This window comes from Syngnathus leptorhynchus, chromosome 18, assembly GCF_054491065.1.
Source record: "Syngnathus leptorhynchus isolate UIUO chromosome 18, UIUO_Slep, whole genome shotgun sequence".
NCBI classification, from domain to species: Eukaryota; Metazoa; Chordata; class Actinopteri; order Syngnathiformes; family Syngnathidae; genus Syngnathus; species Syngnathus leptorhynchus.
Genome location: NC_141212.1, coordinates 1,841,831 through 1,862,416, shown reverse-complemented (window position 1 = coordinate 1,862,416; position 20,586 = coordinate 1,841,831). Strand labels below are relative to the sequence as shown.

The window sequence follows — 20,586 nt, the reverse complement described above, 5'->3', positions numbered from 1 at the left end:
AAATGGAGGACGACTGTTCTCTTTATTATCGGGTGTTGCGAAGAGAAGGACAGACGGAAATAAAAAGCAAGGATACTATTTGGATTTTTTTTTTTTTTTTAAGAGTGAGAACCAGATTATATTGTCTTCTTCTTACCTTTTGAGGTTGAGCAAGGCCCAGGGGATTCCTGTCGGCGTTTTAAAGGCCGGGAGCAGTTTTTCACCCAGCTCCACCGCTTTCCTGCGAAAAACCTGCGGATGACAGAGATACAACATCGATTACCTTCTTCGCAATTCAAAGCGATACTTTGCGGCAACTGGAAAGGAGTGGAAAAGTATGACGGTCAGCAAGCCTCTCCCGCCTGGAGGTTCTCGAGGGTTAGGGTCTCCCGTCAGCCTCCATCTGTCATCGGATAGAGAATAAACACCAGCGAGAGGCGGGAGAGGAGCGGCAAAAAAGACGAGCCGAGCCGGGTGGTAAAGCTCAAGAGGCCGCTTGTCAACAGCGGCGTGGAAACGCCAAACCAGGAAGCGACATGGACTCATTCGTGCACATTTTACTTCTTTTTTCATGACAATACAAAAGGGGAATTCCACGTGCAAGACAATGGGATCTTTCGAAATCTTTTTTCTTTTTGTTGCTTCTTTAATGACTTCCTGAAAGCAAGTCGTAAAGGCTCGGTGGCACCGCCGATGCCAAATGACCCCACCGCGAGCACGCGAGTACGTAACAAGGCGGCCGAGCCCGCTGATTAATGCCTTTAATAAGGCGCCGAGCGCGCCGCGGGTGGAATAAAAACACTCGCCGGGACGCGCAGGAGTATAATTTCAACACGCCCAGGCGTCCAAGTCGATCACGGAGCAGCTTTAATAAGACGATGAATTATACAGATGGAGAATAGCGAGAGAGGCTGCGATCATTAGGGAAAAACTCACGTTGATCATCACGTCGCGAGGTGCGCGGCCGTTTATTTTCTTTGGCGACCTTCAAACGTCGCTCTCCCGCGGCGGCGGCGGGCGAAATGGCCAACTTCCAAAGGAATAAAAGGAAAAAAAAGTAGGCTAGGCCGCGCTGTTTTTCCATCAATTATCCGACAGCCTTTAAAAATGTCCCGCTCCACATTCTCTGACCTGAATCACGACTTGGCTTTTTCCTCATCGGCTCGTCTTCAATTTTATTGTTTGGATGCACTTTGAGATGACCTTCTAATCAGAAAGGCGCCGGAAAGCGAAGGCTGTCAAGATGAGCGGCGTTTATGGCCACGTCCTTCACGAGCCCTTTCCGTAGTTTATTACAAGCCCGGTGTTGAACATTTCAAAGTGGATTTCCTAAAGTTGACTTGGAGACTTCAACGTTGAGCGTTGCCAACAAAACCACTGGCCAATTTAATTCCCGCCCAGAATGACAGAACAAGCGGAACGGTTGTCACATTTTACATTTGGCTGAAAAGGAGAAAGCAATCACAGAGTCAATAGCCGAAGACGCGGTGGCCATTTGTACAAAAGTGGCCATTTTTTTTTCTTCCCCCTCCACTTGTTGGAAATACAGCAATGGATGTAATGGAGCGGCTGAGCCGTGTAGTTTGACGGCTCATTTCACCCTTTTATATTGCTGAACATTTAGCTTTTATTAGCCACTGACTTCCAATACAGACAAAAAAGGGCATTTTTTAACGCTTTGTTCACATTATCTGTTTAAAAAAAAAAGGAATATACTCATTTAAATCCCACACTGCGCATTTGATGAAATGCTAACGACTTGATTTTCTGTGTATTTGTAATCACGACTGTGGGGATTTTTCTGACGGTTTCTAATTTAAGCAAGGTGTCAAACGCGGCGCGCGTTACCGCCCCACCAAGCCCAGAATGCGCTCGGATGCGCTTTGTCTCGGCGTGCGCGTGTGCAGACAGCTTTGAGGATGCTGTTGCTTTGTGCACTGCGTCGGAGTTTCTCCCTCGCTCGCTTTTTCGCTCGCGCTCTCTCAGCGGCTTTATTAGGCTCCTTCAGGCCGACGGGGGGGCAAGTCGAGCCTAAAAGAGCGTCATAATTAAAAGCTACAAAAGGCGCCTGGTGTGGAACAGTGTCGAGGCTGCACTCGCGTGGAGTCAAGCGCGACTCCACTTATCTGAGAGATGTTGCACTTCCCGTTGGGGGGGGAATGTTTACCGCTACGGTGAACTCGCCGCCTTTAGCGCTAGCATATGTTCCATATAAATATAGAACAGAATGCCATCCTTTTTTTTTTGTGGGGGGGGGGACATTTTGGTAGTGAGAGTCTACATTCTCGCTTGTCAACATCAATAAATCACGAGAATGGCAAGATGGCAGAAATGCATTCTAGTATTTAAAAACCAATGCAACTGACTGCTGACTCAGCATTTTTCATTTTTAAATACGCCCCCTGTTTAGTGGTGAGGATTTGCATTTGCTGCCTCGGTGGAAGAGCGACACCTCGTGTGACACCATTTAAGTATTCCGGGGAGGTGACGTGCGGACGCTAAGAACGATTTAACAGGCAATTAGAGAGGCGACAATTAACCGGGCACATAAAAGCCGCTGGACTCAAACAATCGTGAATCACAGCTAACACACGGCTAAACTAAATTAAGCACTCAAAAGCCCATTGGATGTCGCCTGATGGCTAAAGCTTGCAGCCCCGAGGGCGGGCCCCGGGGATACCAGCGCTCTTTTCACGCTCCCGAGCGCATATCGGGGCGCCACCTTTACGCCACGCTCCACACCGGAGCTTAAAAGCACAAGCGCTTGACATTTCACACTCCACGCCAGGAAAGAAAGTCTTTTAAGCGGAGCGTTTAGCCCAACAGCTGGGAAATGAGTGCAAAAGGGGCCCCGGGGCCAGTACTGATGCTGCAAGTTTTTGGAAAAGGCACGTGGTGGAGTCACTTGGCTCCAGGAGTTTTGCGCAAATCCCCCGCCGCGACTCCAAAAGCAATCAAGATTTAACAGTCGAGACGCTTTGATTACAGTAAAGGCCGACCACCGGTCACGTGACCTCGCCGCGATCCGCGACAAGCGATCGCAGTCAATAGCGACCGGCTCCGACCGCTGAAAATATATGACGGCGATTAAAACGAAGCGTTTCATATCGGATTTAAAAAGTCCAAACGCAGCGCCCGGCCTCCTCTTCCGTGTGATTACTTATCCCGAAGCATATAGATTTAATCTGTCGTGACGCTAACAAAGAATTACGAGGACGCGGGCGGATTTGTAATCACACAAATGATTCTTACCTGGATGGTGTTTATTTGGGCGGAGCAAATTGAAATGGAGTGGCTGTGATTTACAGCGCGGGGCCACCTTTTTTTGTCGAGGCGATTAATTTTCATTATAATGTTGACGGCGGGTTGCGCGTGGCATAACAAAGCTGCCAAATGTTAGCAGGCGGCAATAAATACAACAACAACGAGGTTTTGGTGGCAAACTCTTCAAAACACTTTGCTCGGGCTCTTATTTATCGACACTGTTGATTAAGCGGTTTGGAAAGTAGAGTTGTCTACTGTCGGGGGGGAAAAAAATGATATCGATTTTTTTTTTAAAGTTGGTTGAAACAATCGTTTGGCTGCATGTGTGGTTTACAAGAGGAAATATTAGCAACTCCGGTCCGCCTTTGGCTCACTGGTATATAATCTCATTACATCAGACAGTCGCTGTCGACCCCCCCCCCCGTGTGGCTCGCAACTACTCGGACAACGAGATTAGCGACAACTCGACGCTGGCGGGCGTTTGAATTAGCATGTGCGCTTGGCGGATGGCGTGAAGATGCGTTACGCTTCTTAATCTTGCCGCTTGATGATCAGGCCAAATTCTCCTTGTGGTCGGGACGGATTTGATATGAACTGGGTGAACTCGGACAACGAGATTAGGGGGGAAAAGTTGATGCTCACGGCCGCTACCTTTAAATTGTGTGTGAGGGGGAGTTAATCTTTCTTAAAGCTAAGATTCCCTGATCGCTGCTATCAACTCATTTAGAAAGACAACCTAACAACACTCAAGGTATATATTCTTTATCCTCAGTGAAAAGGACTCGCAGCTATTTTTTTTCACGAGCGTATTATATCGCGCCCCAGTGGCCGAGCTGTGTACACCAGATGTCACAATAAATTCTGCCCATATTCTCCCCTCGTTTTCCGCTCCCCGACCGTGTTGTAAAGAAGGCGGATTTAACGTGACATGCTACTGGCCCTGACGCATCACATTCCGCTTCCTAATCTTCCTCTGATTTCACTCTGGTGCCCAGGACAGATTTGACCATCTGAGAGGAGATTAAGAAAGATATGCAGCAAATTAATTGTCCACGCTTGCTGCAAGGAATCCTCATTTGGCTGCACACACATTAGTGTGTGTGTTGAAGGCTCGTTGATGGCGGCCGGTGCCAGGGGGGCTTGTTTCTTTCCCCCCCCCCCGCCGCCACCCGGCAGCAAAGCCAATTTTCCCCGGTGAGTGAATGGGATCTCCTGAGGACCGGAGATAGAAAGCCGTCTATCGACTGGCGCTGGTCCGGAGGGGGCAGCTTGTAGGACGGGCCCACCCGGCCGGCGTCGCCACAGTGGCCGGCTTTGTGTCGGCTGCCCGCTCTCTTTCAGTTACTAATGCGAGTTTGATTTTAAAAAATATATATATATCATGCGAGGTGGAACCTGTAGACTACATTTAGGTTGGCTGACAAAATGAAAATTTCCGCCGGGCTGGGGAACTGGCGACACTCAGTCGTGCTTCTTCTCGCCGTGTAAATGTCATTTGCGACGGGTGTCATGGATTTGCCGTTTTGGAATTCTTCCGAGAAAGTGAAAAGTGCAAGTCATTGCGCGATTAAGGTTGCTGAGCTTTGGCTGACAGGGTGCTGCCACGTATTGCTTTTATTGAATTTGATCTTCTGAAGAGTGGTAGGCAATTTCCCTTGATAAATAAACAATCTATTTTTCTCTAAATGCTGCACTGCGCAGCACACTGGGGGGGGGGGGGGGGGTGGTTGGGGGGAACGACAACTGCGTTTCATTTCTACAAAGGCGGAAATGCGGCGCGTCGTTTAGTCAGATCATTTAAAATGATTTCAAGTGGGGAAAATTGAGTTCCTGTAAAAGTAAATTGCGTTGCGGGTAAAGTTATGGAGTTAAGTGATCCATTTACAAATTGCAAAATAAAAAAGAAATAAAAAATGGCAAAGATAAAAATGAGAGGGTAGAAACAAACTCAGTTAAGCCAATACATGGGAAAAACTTGATGAGTCCGCAAAAAGTGTATATTTTCAAATTATATTTGTAATATTAATTTGTGCCCAATACAGACCCTTGTGGGACACCCTAACTCATTATTCACTTTTATAGTCCGAGGATCTCATTTCTAATCCAATCATTTGATTTAATAACATTTTGGCAAGCTAGGAAAAAAAAAAAAGAAGATGTTTTGGACTTTTGTATTTTCCAAACACGGCTGGAGTTAAATAAGTCCGTGTTCGTCTCATCCTTTCCTTGATGCCACTGCACTCAATTTGTTTTCCAGCACCAGTCACAATTTGCTCTGTGCTAAAAATCAATGCTAAAATCCTTGTTTTCCTTTTTTTTTCTTTTCCGTTACCCCATCGAACAAAGAAAGTGACACTCCAAAGAACCCCCCCCCCAAACAAGCTGACATCTCTTTTCGTGTAGTTTCCCAAAGTCGTGTTGAATCACAGCAGTCTGCCGGGGAATAAACTCACATTTTATGAGTTTTTTTTTGTTTTTTTTTGTCACTGCGCTTCCCTCGCTGATTTCTACCTCCCCCCTCCTGTAAAACTGTTTTATCACGGTGACTATCAGGACGTCTTCACTGCCTTCTACGCTCCCTCCATCATCTGAGTGAGTTGCCAAGAGCGGGCCAGGCCGTCTAGCGTCAAGGTTTTTAGGGTGATTGCTTCTTATTTGTGCTTTCCACACGCCGCCGCTGTTCTGTACCTGCCAGTATTTTCCCGTTCGTCGGCTTGCCCTTTGGGGCTCTTCTTCCCTCCCTTCGGCATTGATGCATTTGCGCTTCGTGACTTACAGGGTGATGAATATGCGAGGGGAAAAAAAAAAGCAGGCGGCAAAATAATGTCGTCTTTGTACTGTCTTGTTAGCGCTGTCACGCAAGCTTTTGTTAGGTTGTGGTGGATCTAAAATTGGGAAGCTAGATTCTGCCGAGTTATTCTTCAACTGCAGGCTAACATTAACGCTGTGTCGGGAATAAAATCTGACCGGGGAAAAGCCTGGGGGCCGAAAGAAAGCTTTTAATAGTGATTAGGGAAAATACTTTTGCTTCAAAGACAAGTGACCCAGATTGTGTTTACGGCGAGTGCTAACTGTATCAAGACCTTGAGGCGAGGAAAAGTTTGGGCAAATGAGCTAAAAGGCATTTCAGCCTCTTACCTAAAAAGTAATATGGTGTCCTTGTTGTTATTTTGATCCCAGCAATTTATATTTCGTACGCTTTACGAGACTTCGAATGGCTAAGCTAACAAATAGAGAGTCAATAGGCACATCTTTGGTCCGAGGGATAGAAATTGTCTTTATAATGAGCCATAAAATTAGCAGGATATTGAAACTGTCGAAAATCAAATTCGACATCGAGTTCCAATTTCACGATGGTCTGTAACCTCGGAAACACTTTTCATCACTTTCTTCTTTTGCGAATATCTCAGAGTCGTTAGCCGCGTGCTAACCGCCATTAGGAGTGGCGAGAGTGACCTTCACCGGCGGCGAAGGCCACCAATCAGCCGAGGAGCCGGACTCATAAGAAGGGAGGCGTGCCATGACTTTTGAGTGCCGCGTATTGATTGACTCATTTAAAAAAAAGAAAGAAAAAAAGAAAAGAAAAAGGCGTTTATGAGCGAGTGGCGAGGAGGGATAACGAGTGTCACAGTTTGCTCCCGCCGCGAGCGGGGGCCATTAAGCATTCAAATCAGCCGCTACCTGCACAGATTCCCGTCAAGAGCTTTTTGTCCTGGTTTCTGTGTGCCAATCAAGCCGGCTGGCTTTTAAAGCAGGCCGATGATTATTAATGCGATTCCTCGCCCGGCGTGCAGATGTGGGTCGCGTGCTCTTGTTGAAAGTCTAAATTTATACTTTTCACAGCACTTCGAAAACATCCTTTTCTTCTACATCAGCCGGAATTTTACGTGAGGACTTCTTAGATAATGCGCAAACAATAAGATTTATTTTTACGAGCGCACTCAAAGAGCTTTTTTTTTTTTTTTTAACAAGCTGCGCCGACGCTAACATCGCAGCCATTGTCTTTTATTCATTTTTCAGCCTGCGCGTGAATAAACGAGCGACGAGACACAACAAAAGCGCTAAAAGACACTTGTTGACTTGTAATTGGTTCTGCTCTCGAATACAATTTCCCCTCAAAGGAAATAACCGTGAATCGAAATCATCAGTCCAAAGGTCTTAAAACGTTTATTAGTCCAATCTGGTCAAATTCCAACCATAAATGTTTGAATGGATATGAAGCCAAGTATTAATTGTTCAACCGGCGAAGCAAAAAAACAACAAAAAAATCGTTTTGTCAAAGGGTGTCGTTTTTTTCCCCTGATTGAGTCTCTTTTGTTTCGTGTCAGTTGGCCATCGCGTTGTATCACGATGCTTATTTTAGTGTTATCGTAGCCTTGCACTAGAAAAAGGATGCATCAAAGAGCTTGGTAAATGTTATGTAAATCATTTCCATCCTGCAAGATATTTTTCAACAAGCGGGGGAGAAAAAAAAAAGCGCTCTCTGCAAGGCGGCATCAAAAAAAAGCAGGAGGAGGAATAAAGGAACATCGACGGCCACATTTTGAATTTCCGCCCTGGCGAATTTGACGCACGCGCCGACAATCTCGCCGAGCATTTTTGCAGCTAATGAAGGAGAAGACGAAGGAAGTGAGGCCTCGCTCGCTTGCCGAAGACACAAAACGCAGCTTAAAGGCAGAACAACATTGACAGTCAAGGCTGCAGTCAAATCTCTGGTGAGTTAGCCTCATTTATTTTTTGGAGAGCCCGAGGTTTTCAGAAGCTCTGTGCTATTGATTCTTTAGCGCAACCTTATAATTAATTAGGAACATTAAGGAGGAAAAAAGAAGAAACGAAAAAAAAAAACCCTGCTGATGTCATTTTCAGGGCCTCGTTACCGAGCAGATTTGCTCCCGTTCATTTCGGCACATTGTGACGTTACCATTTCGTGAACACCACTAAAGTTCTTTTGAGCCATTTTCCCGCTGGTACGCCATTCTTACCTCTTTGCCGGACAGGTAGTACGCCGACAGTAGGCCTCCCACGAAGCGGATGTTCACCTCGAAGACGGACACTTCGGCATTCTGGGAAGGCAAAGATGAGAGAGACCACGAAGATTGAAAAAAACTCTGAACCCGAAGCTAGTTTGATTTAGCAACGCAACATTTAGTTGGTGAACTTGTTCTTGTTTTTTTTAATACATTTTTGAGCGACAGCCGAGTGCGCTTATGCAAACTCGGTTTTATTTGCTGTCTCGCGCAGATTAGACGACAAAAAACAAAAAAAATACACGGCATGCTCTGTCCTGTGCCAACGACCATTTCAATGTTTTCTCCCCGAGTCGCTGATTGAAAAGTTGGATTGGGCGGCTAATTAATCCCTCGCTAAACAAAACAAAATGATTTCCTCCATAACCGCTAAGACAAAAAGTACGATAGATAGCATAAATTACAATTTTTATTCGGCGTCGGGAAGGTTTTTTTTTCTTTGCGAGGCTCAAACTATTTCCTCGCGTATTGCAATAAGTGCTTCGTCAGCTCACTGTTAGCGTTTTAGCACCGCTCGTGGCTCGAAAAGTTTGAGGAGATGACGTCACCTCGTAATGAATGCTAATGAAGCCGCCGGCCGGCCGTCAGCGAAGAACACCCACCCCACGTTTTCATTGTCAATCCTTGAAATGATCATTAAATTTAATACCATGTTCCAAGCACATCAGATAAAAAGCCTTAGCAAAAGTTTTTGGAGGTGCATTTTAAGGCCCCTCATAATAAAATTAAAAAAAAGCAATTCATTTGTCTGGAGAATAATAACCGACTGCACGCTCGGCGCCCGGGTCCTAATTAATAAACATGAATGCAAAATCCATTTTGGTACAAGGGCCATAATTACCAACGTTATTATCTGTACAGGGAAATGTCATTCTCGTTGCTTTCCTATTAGTGTGCATCACACACACGGATGGGCGGACGGACTGCGGTGAAATTCCGTTTAGCATTCAGGTGAGCAAAAGACGTTCTTCGCCGGCGTTACGATCGTTCGGCCCGGCCCCCGGATGCTTTGGCGTTCATCGGGCATGTAAACGAAGGTCGGGCCTTTCAAGGTGCCCGGGCTGGGCTCAGATCGATGACTTATTGAGTGAATGATGCGCGTAACCTTTCGCTAACTCGATGGACTTGATGAGCGTAATAAACACACGCCGGCGTGCACGCTCTCATACTTCACACGGAAAATTAGGAACGCAGTCACACGCACAAACATGGCCACAAACACCCTTATTGCTTTTTGCTCTCATTAAATGACGCAAGCTTAACGAATGTTTTTGACTCGCGCCGTCTCCCATGAGCACGACAATATTGATATGAAATTTGTGACGGCGAGGGGATGTTAAAATGCTGATTTGGTGATGGTGGGCTCACCACGTTGAAGTCCAGGTTCTTCTCCACCCACTCGGTCGCGGCGTCAAAGTCCTCAAACATCTCCATGATGTAGAGCGTATCCAGAGCGTCCACGATGGTGGCGCCCTTGATGCTTCCTGGGAGACAAAATTCAGAGCAATCAAGTCACTGAGTTGTTTGTACAAAAATATTTTTTTGGGGGTCATAATTCTCTGGAATGCAACCAAAACTAATCTAAAGTACAAATATTATTCTTACCATTTCCCAGACATAATCTAATAATAAATAAATGAAAAAAAAAATTACAATTTGGAGGAATTTTGGTCAAACATTTGTCATTTTTGTCTGATAAAACCATTTTTTGGTGACAATATACAGCAAGTGCTCGCGTGAGGCTCCTTGTGGACCCATCGAGGGCTTCAGTCTGGACAAGACGGATCCGGCGACTCGTCCTTCTTTCCACCTTTGTGCGAGTCTCGGGAGGTGAGGAAGCTTTTTTTTTTTTTTTTTATCCTATTGTCTTGTCTCCCAGCACTTCCTCCCCCTCAGTGCTCCTCCTGTTTGGCACCGAGTGTCCATGAGAGTGATACAGATGACTCCGACAGTGACCTGAATACTAATATTATCTTTTTTTTCTTTCCTGTGACTGATACTAGAGCAAATGGTAAGAGTGCAGTTTGATTGCGGAAGGTCATAGCTTTCTTGCGTTTCTGCTGATTTATTCGGTTTTTATTTGGGAGTACAATTCCCCACCTTGCAGTTTCTTTGTATTCACTGTTTGTTCTGTCGGGGCGCCACGGGACGACGGCGTGTTTGTTGTGTGCAATGAAACACAAACAGGGGAAGAAAAAAAAAAAAAAAAAAAAAAATCGATTGTTAATTCTTTTTTTTTTTTCCATTTGACTTGAGATGTAGAAGAACCCCGGGGGATGTTTCTACAGCAGCTTATGCGCAGCTCGCACCTGGGATATGACAGGACAAGTTTTTTGGAGTAAGAGCAGATGATGTTAAAATGTTTTAAGAAGCTTAAAATGATTTTTTTTTTTTTTAAAACACTCCCTCTAAACCGCCAACGGGTCTTGCGCCATAAACAACTCAACAATAAAGTTATTACTGCTGGGCCTACATAATCTTTTACCACAAAGAACGCTCAAATTATTTTGGGCGTGTAGAAACAATGCGTAACCTCAACAATGGCGTTTCCCGGGTCACACGATCCTTCCGTGGCCTTTTCTACCTCGTCGCTCCTAAAAAAGATCATCTTGAAACCACTCGGCATTTGGTGCGCGTGACCTGATGTGACTCGCTCGCTTCCTCTTCACTGAGCCGCTTGCCGCCGCCGCCGCCGCCTCAGCTCACATTGCGTAGCCCGAGAACAAACGTGATTCTTTTGTACTCTGCTCTTGGATTGTGTAACACTACAAAAATGTAAGGTCTTGCGTGTTTTATAAGTCACTTTTGATCCCCGCCTCTCAAGAAATAATTTGATTGGTAAACAATCATGGTGAACAAAATCCAACAAACTCAAAGAGCCTCATTAAGTCACTCAGTTGAGAAACCCGACCGTGACTGAACACGTTTCCCCCCAGAGTGTGCCAGTTCCACTTCCTGTTATTGTGCTTTCCTCTCTCGCCAGATGGAACCTGTACCAAGACGTATAACCTCTCTCCTGCCCTGGCGGACAAGGAAACTAAAAAGCATCCGGCGTGGTGCGCTGACTCAGCAGTCAAAGTGTCATCGCTGTTAAAAAGAAGCTGTGCCCTTGCCCCTTCAATTACGACTCCAATTCTAAAGTCGGATCTCTAATCCGACAATTCCATTCGCCAAATAAGCGCCCCGAGCGTTCGCCGGGGGTCGGCGGGGAGGTTGTTGGCTAGGAGAGATGGTCGGGCCGCGGGCTAACGGCGTAAAAGCACAAGGCCTGTTAGCCTCCTCGCCTCATATTGCGAACGTCGACACATTTCTGGAGGTGACGCTTGAAAGGCGACGCCGCAGTTTACATTAAGAAGAGATAGGTGTCCAAATCAAATTATGACGGAGGGATTTACGTTGGCGTGGCGTGCGCGGTGACGTGCGAACGCACCCATTGTGTTTTTCTTTAATTAGGGACGATTGCCTGAAAAAGCAACAACGCCATTAATTAAGCTAATGAATTAGCTAATGTGGGCACACGATAAAAGGTACACGATGATATAAAGGTGGTATCCATCTAGAATGTGCGTGCGCCGCCTTCATCTCGTTCAAGCCTCAGCGCCGGCGCGGAAACCTGAGGGAAGGCCGCGGCGGAATTACGCCATCTATCTCAATTACTCACACTGAATATGGCGCGGCCGTGCGGAGGTTGCAGCCGCGGACTCAATGTCAAATAACATAAGCCGGTGAACGACTTGTCTGGAAATACTGCGGGGGTGGAGACATGTTTTCTCCTGCAATGGATGATAATGTGTGAGTGTCTCTGAGGATGAGACTTGGGGGAAAAAAAAAATGATGATGGAGGATTTTTTTTTTTTAGGCTGCAAGCATCCTTTAAGACAGCAACTTCAAATGTTGATGTCTAAAAATGCCATTTGACTCAAAGCGCGGTTAAACACAAAAGGCGGAGCAGCACGTGTTGACAGAAAATATAACAGTACCCTTGAACATCTTTTTTTTTTTTTTTTTTTTTAATCCTCTGCTAGGAAAGATTCTTCGTATGTCTGTAAAAACACCAGAAGGAGCTTTTGGATTCTCCCGTTTTAATTCTTTTCCTCACGAACGCCGGCTGAAATTGTGTGGTATATTTGGTCCAGAGCGGCTTAAAGGCGCCACGTTTGCTTTTATTCCACGTTTTGACCTTGCAGCCTCGCGGCTCTGCGATTAAGGCGGATGAGAAATGCATCAGATTACGCGACACGAGGTCGCTGTTTGTTTTGGCGACGCGAGCACCTCCGCCGCAAACAAAAAAAAAAATTGCCGTTGTGACACGTTTGCTGTGGCGAGAGGAAGAAATGAGGTTCGGAAAGAAAACAAAAAGGAGGGACAAATGCCTGCGGGCGCGTGACTCGTACAAGGAACGACTCCCATCGCTCTTCTGCACGTCCTTTGGGGCGTCAACAAACGACAGGACAATGCGGGAAATATGACGGCGGGGCTCGGATTTGTTTGGAAGCAAAATAAACAGCCGGGAGTGCTTTGACAGGAAATCCAGCCGCGCTTTATTTACCAACAACGACAACCAATTACGTTTAACCTTCAAGCCTACTTCAGTTCTTTTTTTTTTTTGGCTTCCCTTTCAGCTTGTTCAGTAAAAATTTTCGGACACAGTACGGAAATACAAATTTGTGATTTTTGTTGTTGTTAGCACTGGCGCAATTATTTGTGCAAAAGACAGATGGGAACAAAAATGTCTGCCTCATTTGTGGCGCGTTGAGCACGTTTCAAAGTATATTTATAGAAGCGGGATGTCAAGACGCGGTGACGGGAGTTTAAATGCGGGATGAAAGGCGTAATCAGACCTCCGACGACGGCGAGGACGCTCGAATCAAACGCTTTGAACAAACTCTACACCTGCTATTAATATTCAAAGAATATTTTAGGAGGCGGCGGCGGACAACTTTGCGTGGCCCCTCGGTTAGGCTTTAAACGCGCGCGGAGTTTGACTCGAGCCAAACCTGTAAATGGAAAGAGTGACAAAATGGCCCGACAGATGGACCGTTTGAAAAACCAACACGTCGGATGCTAGCGCCGTGCTCGTTAGCGCGACGGGCACTGACAGCGAAATATGAATATATGATAAGTCTGACATTTAGCGGCGGCCGTAGATGGATGGCTCCAAATGACGGCCAATTGGAGCTAATCTAAAGGCCAAGACTGCCGCTGCCAGTGACGCCAAATCAATCCTGACATTGTGTGTGTGTGTGTGTGTGTTTGGTTTGTGGGGTGTGTGTGTACTGACCAAACAGGTTGCTGGAGTGGCCTTGCTTGGAGACGGGCCTAAGTTCATTGGAACCCCAGGCGTAGCGTCGGTAGCTGTCCCACGCGTGTTTCATCATCTGTCAGAGGGAGAAAAAAAAAAAGATGGAGCGATTAGACGGACAGCTGGGCGCGTACAAAAATTCTGTCACGCTTTCGCCGTGACATCTGTCAAAAGTGAAGAAGCAATTTTTGACTCCTTGAAAAGCAATTTTAATGTTAATTAGGATCTCTGGCATAATATCCAAGCAAGATTTGACGTTTCTCACTGTCGAATCTGGCATCGACGGTAGCCGCGTTTGAAATGGCCTTCGGCCTCCTCCTCGGCTCGCAAACAACTTGTTACGGTGGCTGTTAATGAACTGGCCGGGGCGAGACACCGGCCGGACCCGTGGGTCCTTCTATCGGCGAGACACCTGCTCGGTCGCCGGATGAGTCAGTCAGTCAGTGAGGCGGCCAAGCAGCTTAGAAAATCTCATTTTCAGCTCGGCTAGCTCCTCACCTGTCACACGCTGGCTGCGCAGGCAAAGATAAGAGGGCGCTCGGGGGAGCTTCGCCGACAATAACGTCGCCAGATGACACGCGTACCAGAGGCACTTCAAATTTCATGAAGCTACAAAGTGACCACGAGAAAGCGTTTGTAAACGCAAGCCCGCTTGGCAAGCGCCCACCATACGGCCGCAAATTTGCCTTTTCCGTAGGAGTAGGTGCGCATTTTCTACGACCGTAATCTATTTTGTATCGAAAGACAAAGCAGATGCTCGCCCGACGGCGTCCGTATAAACCGTCTTTACTTTACTAAATATGTATTTAAGGGACCAAATGTCTTCTCCCACGCACGTCAAGCTAGGCAGCCGGCGTTTGCGTCCTCCCATTTCAAGCCCGCTAATTAAAGCTAGCGAGGCTGCTAATTACAGCTCCTCAGCACGAGAAGGAGGGTCGAGAGCAGCGAGCTCCTTCGGGATCGCTTCGGTCGTTTCGGGGGCCCCGGAGCCGCCGCGTAACGTTGCGCGTCGACAAATTAGCTTTGGAAATCTGAAGTGTGACAGCCAACAGCCACTTCATTAGGTACACCTAAACAGAAATACTCGAGAGCGCCGACATGTTAGTTAGGAGGCCCGACACTCCGGCGCGTTATCGGATTCAGTCGGCTTCCCGACCTGTTGGTGTTAATTGGATTAGCGGCTCAGGATTCTCCAGGTCGGTCGCGGATATTAGGACCCGCTGCTATTTCACACAAGCTAATTGGCTAAACATTCAAAAGCGCCAAAGTTGCAAGAGCGATCTGGCCCCAGAAACCAAGCCACCTCAGATGGTCAGCGCGTGCTGCTGTTTGACTTGAAACGTGACATTTTCCGAATGCTAATGGTGCCAATCTGGTAAACAAAGCGTTTGGATGACTGCTTCAAAAAAGGATAAGACTATTTTTTTTTTTTTTGGGTGTCAAGTCTTTCAACATGTGCCAGAACAGGAACATTTCCAGCGCTTTGTAAGCAAACATAAGCTAACTGGTCCAAGCGCAACGTCTAGCGAGGCCCGCTCCGGTTCTCTCGGGGAAAATGAAAAGCCGGAGTTGCTCCGGAGTGATTTCTCACTGCTTGTGCAGCACAAACAACCTCGTACGGCCATCGCGGCAGATTATTAACCCGCCGCGCAAAGGTCGGAGGAGTATCGACCCTCGCTTTTCTGCTCTGGTTCCAACAATCGGCGCACGTTGCGCACAAAAACATCTTCATGTTCGTCCAAGACCTTCACAAGCCGACGCATGCTGAGGACTTGGCCGACGCATGCTGAGGACTTGGCCGACGCGTTAAAAGATTCCTTTTGATCAAGCTGCTTAAAAGAAAAATAATCTAAAAAAAATAAATCTTCCTCCTGTTGCATCATCAAAGTACACAAGACGCTGTGGACTGGAGTCAGAATAACTCAATGTGGGAGGGGGGGGCTTGGAGAACGAAGCGACTTGGGCCGGAGGGGTTCGAACGATGAACCGGAACAAAAGTGGTCGTAGCGAATGTCAGTCGCTGTGAGACAATTTGAGGAGCCTTTTTTTCAATCATTCCAAGCGGTTGCACGTGAATCAAAATGCATTAGCTAACACGGCGCCGCATGCTAATCGGACTTCCCGCTGCTCCCTCCTCTGTATGATCAATCTTGGAAAAGCGAAAATATAAGAGCGGCTCGGCCAGGTGCGAGCACGCCGCGGCGCTAATGGCAACGAAACCAATGCCCGCTCAGCGTGACGAGTGCACTCGTGGAAAGGCCAAGTGTAGCCAAGTGTGCGCGGGCGGACACAAAAAAGAAAAGATCTATTTGCGCCGCGACCGTCGACGACATGTACATTGAACAGGTAGCGGTCATCGAGTTTGGATTACTGGCGTGGTCATTTCGTGGAAGCGTTTAGTTGATGTGGTCATTAGCGAAACGTGACCCAAGTCGTCCGACTTTGCAAAACATTCTAACGAGCCGAAGAGCATTCGACGGCCCGATTGCGGTTTAATGACGCTGATAACGGCATCGACGCAAGGCCGAGGCGATACCCCGCGCCGCCACGTTTACACCTCGATCGATATTAGCTGATGGCTGTCTGGGGAGGAAGAGGAGGAGGAGGAAGACGACGGGGGTGGATGAAATGAACGAGTGGTGAAAAGAAATAAATCAATACATCAGTGGGGAAAACAGAAAAACAAAAACAGCTTCTGGCAGTTAGCGGAACTCCGGCGGGGATGCGCCGTGATGATTGCCCGCAAAGATAAATGCTCGACGCAGATGTCTGGGCGCGATCCAGAAGCAGTGTGTGTGTGTTTTTATTATTCTTTTTTTTTAAATTAATTGGTTAGCATTAAGCTAACTTGAGCTATGGCACAATGACAAAAAAAAATCCTTGGCAGAGACCACAAAAATTGGACATCAGCTATTTTTGTCGAGCGTCGAGGCTTTGATAAAACGAACGAAAATTGGTCGAGCGCTAAACGACGTCGGCTACGATGTCATCTGACCCTTTATTAACTCCGCCGCCGTTTGCTGATCCGATTACTTCAACGCAAGATCGATACGCTTACAATCATCGGTCAAGGCTGTGAGCTTCGTCCCCATTGTCACAACACAATTCCGTTTCAATTATTCTATTATTATTTTTTTTTTTTAAACACCTTCAATTTCACGCACCTCCACCTCGTCTTATTCACTGTCTATTATTTTACGGGAGCCGACAGTTCTAATATAGTCATTATGCCGCATCTCCAGGTAGACGGAATTACAGTCGCTCCACTAATTAAGACACGCATTTAAAAAAGTAACAAATTCATCAACTTTCCGCCCAACGTATTATCCACAAAATAGCGTAAATGATTTCCACATTTTTATTGCGGCGGCATCTGTATAATTTGCCATTCAAATTGAATTTAAAGGGCATATTATGGTAATTCCCATGTTTTAAAGTCACTTTAGACAGAATACCTTTGCATGATTAATCATTCACACCTCGTCCTAAAAAAGGGAGGACAATGAAGGCCTGTATTGTATACGAGATGATTGAAAAAAATCGAGGCATTTAATGAGAGGTGTGTAGACTTTTGCTATTAGTGTACCTTACACTGGGCCAATGGAATTTTTGGGGGGGGTATTTCATGTTAATTTCTGCTGACTCATCAAAGCTTATTCTCCTCTCTATTCCAAACAGCACCTCCTTTTTTTTTTTTTTTTTTTATCTTTGACCGAAATCCTGAATAATTTAGCGGGTGTGTCTTCTCGACTTCTACACTAAGTAGCAGGCGTGCCACAACAATGCACCGAGAAAAGAAGGGGGAGGAAAAAAAAAAAAACAAAGCGCATTTCAAAGAAGGAGGCCGAAGTCGAACTTGGCAGCTGACATATCGGGGCGGGTCAAGTTTGATTTGGGCGCGGAGGTGAAGAAAAGCTGCTCTTTGAATGCCCGGCGGGCGTTTGTGCCAGCGTGGCTAAATAACGCTCATTATCACCCATTAATATAATTGATTTCGGATGGGATTAAAGGTTAAATGCAAGGCGTTACAGCATTCATTCGAATGCTCCGAGCGACTTTGAAGTTATCCGACAGAAAAAAATAATTGTAATTCCACCTCGGGTGCGTTTCCCACTTGCTGATCTCACACAAAGTGCGACTGCGCAGCAACTTTTCAACGCTCTCCATCACGGAGCTTTCGCGGCCAAAGGCTAACTCGTTTGCTGATCGCGCAATCGCGCTCGACTCTAATAAATCACTTGGCTAATTACCCCCCCCCCCCCCCAAAAAAAAAACTTTTTGCAACCCGCCCGGTGCTTAGGCGGTAAAATATGCAAGACTAACTCGCGATTGTAGAATAAAAAAAAAAAGAAGAAAAACAGAGCTCTCACATACACGGCAGATTGAAAAATAAATTGCCTATGTGATTGACAGCTGCACACTCTCGCTATTAGACCGAATTGGATTTGGAGAAAAAAAAAAAAAATAAATCAGCCGGCCCTGACCCGCGGTGAGGTCGGGACAACGGGGATATTGAATATCCCTTTGCATTTTTCCGCTTCACCATGGCGAGACATAAAAACGTCTCTTCAAAGAGCCGCCTCGATGGCTTCAAATCAAAACTCGGCTCGAGTGCTAAGTTTGTTGGTGGCAAAATGTAAAAAGGCTATCGGACGCCGCGGGTAAGGTTTCAGGTTTCCCGAGCAGGCTTTTCACATTCAACTCGGGCTTTGGGCCTTTCTAGAATGCAAGCGCGCTAACGTCACGCGACAAATTACATCAAGCCCGAGACTCTTAACCTCGGAACTAAATCGATGTCTTCCGTTTGTATGTGCGGCGAATATATTCCCCATTCGCCGCACACGCCATCCGATCAATATCCGCTTGAATGCTAATGAGCTAGCCGCGTTTGTTAGCCGCCAGCGAGGACAAGACAAACGACACCTCCTCGCCCGGCTAATCGGAACGGGCGAGGGGTCTCGGCCATTAACGTTGACCTCGGCTCGAGGATTTTACACGCTTGCGTTCACACGGTATCCCGCTCCCCCCCCCCCCCCCCCCGCGGGTTCGAATAGAGTTAGTGACGGCCAGTTGGTATTTCAAGCTTCGGGTTTGACGTGGCAACCTCTTCCTGTCAAGTCATTTATGTTTGGCTGTAAAAAGAAGCGGCTAAGAGAGAAAGCCGGCTTCGCAGTGGCGGCTTTCGGGGATGTGAGGAGGCGTATTGACGTCTCTTTATTGACATTGCAATTAGCCGCCGTTTCAAGGCATCAAAGTCTATCAGCTAAATGGCATCCGAAAGAACCGGCACCATCTCCCATCTCAATGAGTCCTCTCGTGCGGCTAATCCGACGATAAATCTCAGCACTTACTTTATTTAGCGAGCGAGCGCGTTTGGAATCACCGCTGGGTCGGCTTTGTGCGCGGGAGTGGGGAAGACGCGCTGACACGACACCCCGATGTGCCATTTGAATTTAACGGCACACTTTTGAGCACTTAAAACGGTACATCTGAAATGTTCAGAACGGAATCGCCCGCCATCCTCCAGCATCAAAAACATCTCGAATTGAGCCCAGGGCACGCACACGGTACCTTTATGATTTTGGTTTTTCTGCACAATGTTGGACAAATGTGTTTAGTTTTGGAAATAAACTCTTGCTAATACTATTTCTAAATATATAGAAATTGACAGCAAAGTCACGCTACATAGTAAAAAGTATAACAAAACTCACGTAAAGCCACTCAAAAGGCAAGTCAGCTATAACAACCATTAGACGTTTAAACGGAGGCTTTTCGGGAACGGCCGGTAACTTGAGCTGACGTAAACACGCAATCGTGAAGAAGCGGCGGCGGCTCCGGGAGCCAGAGGCAATTAGCTCAATGGTCGATAGAGAAACGGGGGGACTTGGATGCAGTCAGGTTAGGATGATAACGAAATTCCATTTCAGGCTCTAAAAGGTTAGCAAAGTGGCTCAATGCCTTGTGTGCAAAGGGTTGGCTCTATTTCAAAATAAATAAAGAAATAAAGTGTCCATCCAGTTAAGAGCAAGACTCTTGTTGTGGTTTTTAAATCCGGGAACTGAACTGTGACTAGACTTGAGGGCGCGTCTTTATTTTCCTTTCCAGCTAGCCTGAAACCTAAATCGACTCTCAGTTGTTAGAAACGGATAAAAAGCCTCGTTGGCGGTGTCAAATAACGGCACCTCTTCGGACACGTCCCTCCTTTATTATCCCCGTTTATCAACTTCGAGTTTTGGCTTCCCGGAGAGCGAGAGCAGGCTGACTTGGCGGCTTCTCCCCGACTCAAATACATTTGGCTGATGTTTATCCTTCTCCTAGGGAATCGCCATTGTCAGTAAACAGAGACGCCCGCACGTAGCCTATCGTCTTGTTTTGCGACAACATGCCGTGTTTAGCAGAATCAAAAAGGCCAAGCGTGCCGTTGAGGTGGACACCACAGCAGAAGTTTGGACTGATAGACACCGGCAAGAATGGCAGACTCGTTTGATATCGACTATTCCGCGGCCCGGCCTCCAGTCGTCCGTCGCCGCCGCGTGTCATTTACGTACAAATTAGCCAGCTGCCATTTTGATCCTTCAGGAGCCGTACAAAGTCAATAAAAGGAGCTGCTTGCAAGGTTGGCGTGTTTACTGCTTGTGCGGATCACTCAGTCACACTTTGTCCTCTGGGTGTATTGTTTTGTTTTTTTTTCTTCCTGTACTTGATCCACAGGTTTCTGGTGTTTTGTAAAGGTGTCAAATCAATGGCGCCGAACCCGAGGTTATTGACGCCGCCGTCGCCCGGCCGATGCTTTTGTCGAACGACGCGTCCCCGACAGCGTCCGGCGTTGAGCCCGAGCGGTCGGAACGACCGAGCGACCTTTACGTGCGATTTATTCCGACGGCGGCTGCTCTTCTGGACCGGGTTGATCCAGAATGTCAGGGAGCAATATCAATAGTCCTCTACTTAACAGCTGGATGAAAAAAAAAAAAAAACATCTTGGAATTGTGCTCGACTCCAACAAAACAAACCAAA

General features: G+C 46.7%; 1 protein-coding gene across 4 annotated transcripts in view; it reads right to left on the bottom strand.

Moving 5' to 3' along the window:
* Positions 1-20,586, bottom strand: part of man1a1 (mannosidase, alpha, class 1A, member 1) — a 29,264-nt gene that overhangs the window by 6,891 nt on the left and 1,787 nt on the right. For all 4 annotated transcript variants that reach the window (XM_085937185.1, XM_085937188.1, XM_085937186.1 and 1 more), the window contains exons 2-5: positions 13,552-13,648; positions 9,639-9,754; positions 8,226-8,306; positions 137-231 (exon numbers count right to left, since the gene is read on the bottom strand). In XM_085937185.1, the coding sequence (XP_085793311.1) occupies positions 137-231; positions 8,226-8,306; positions 9,639-9,754; positions 13,552-13,648 (389 nt within the window). The remainder of the gene's footprint in view (positions 1-136; positions 232-8,225; positions 8,307-9,638; positions 9,755-13,551; positions 13,649-20,586) is intronic.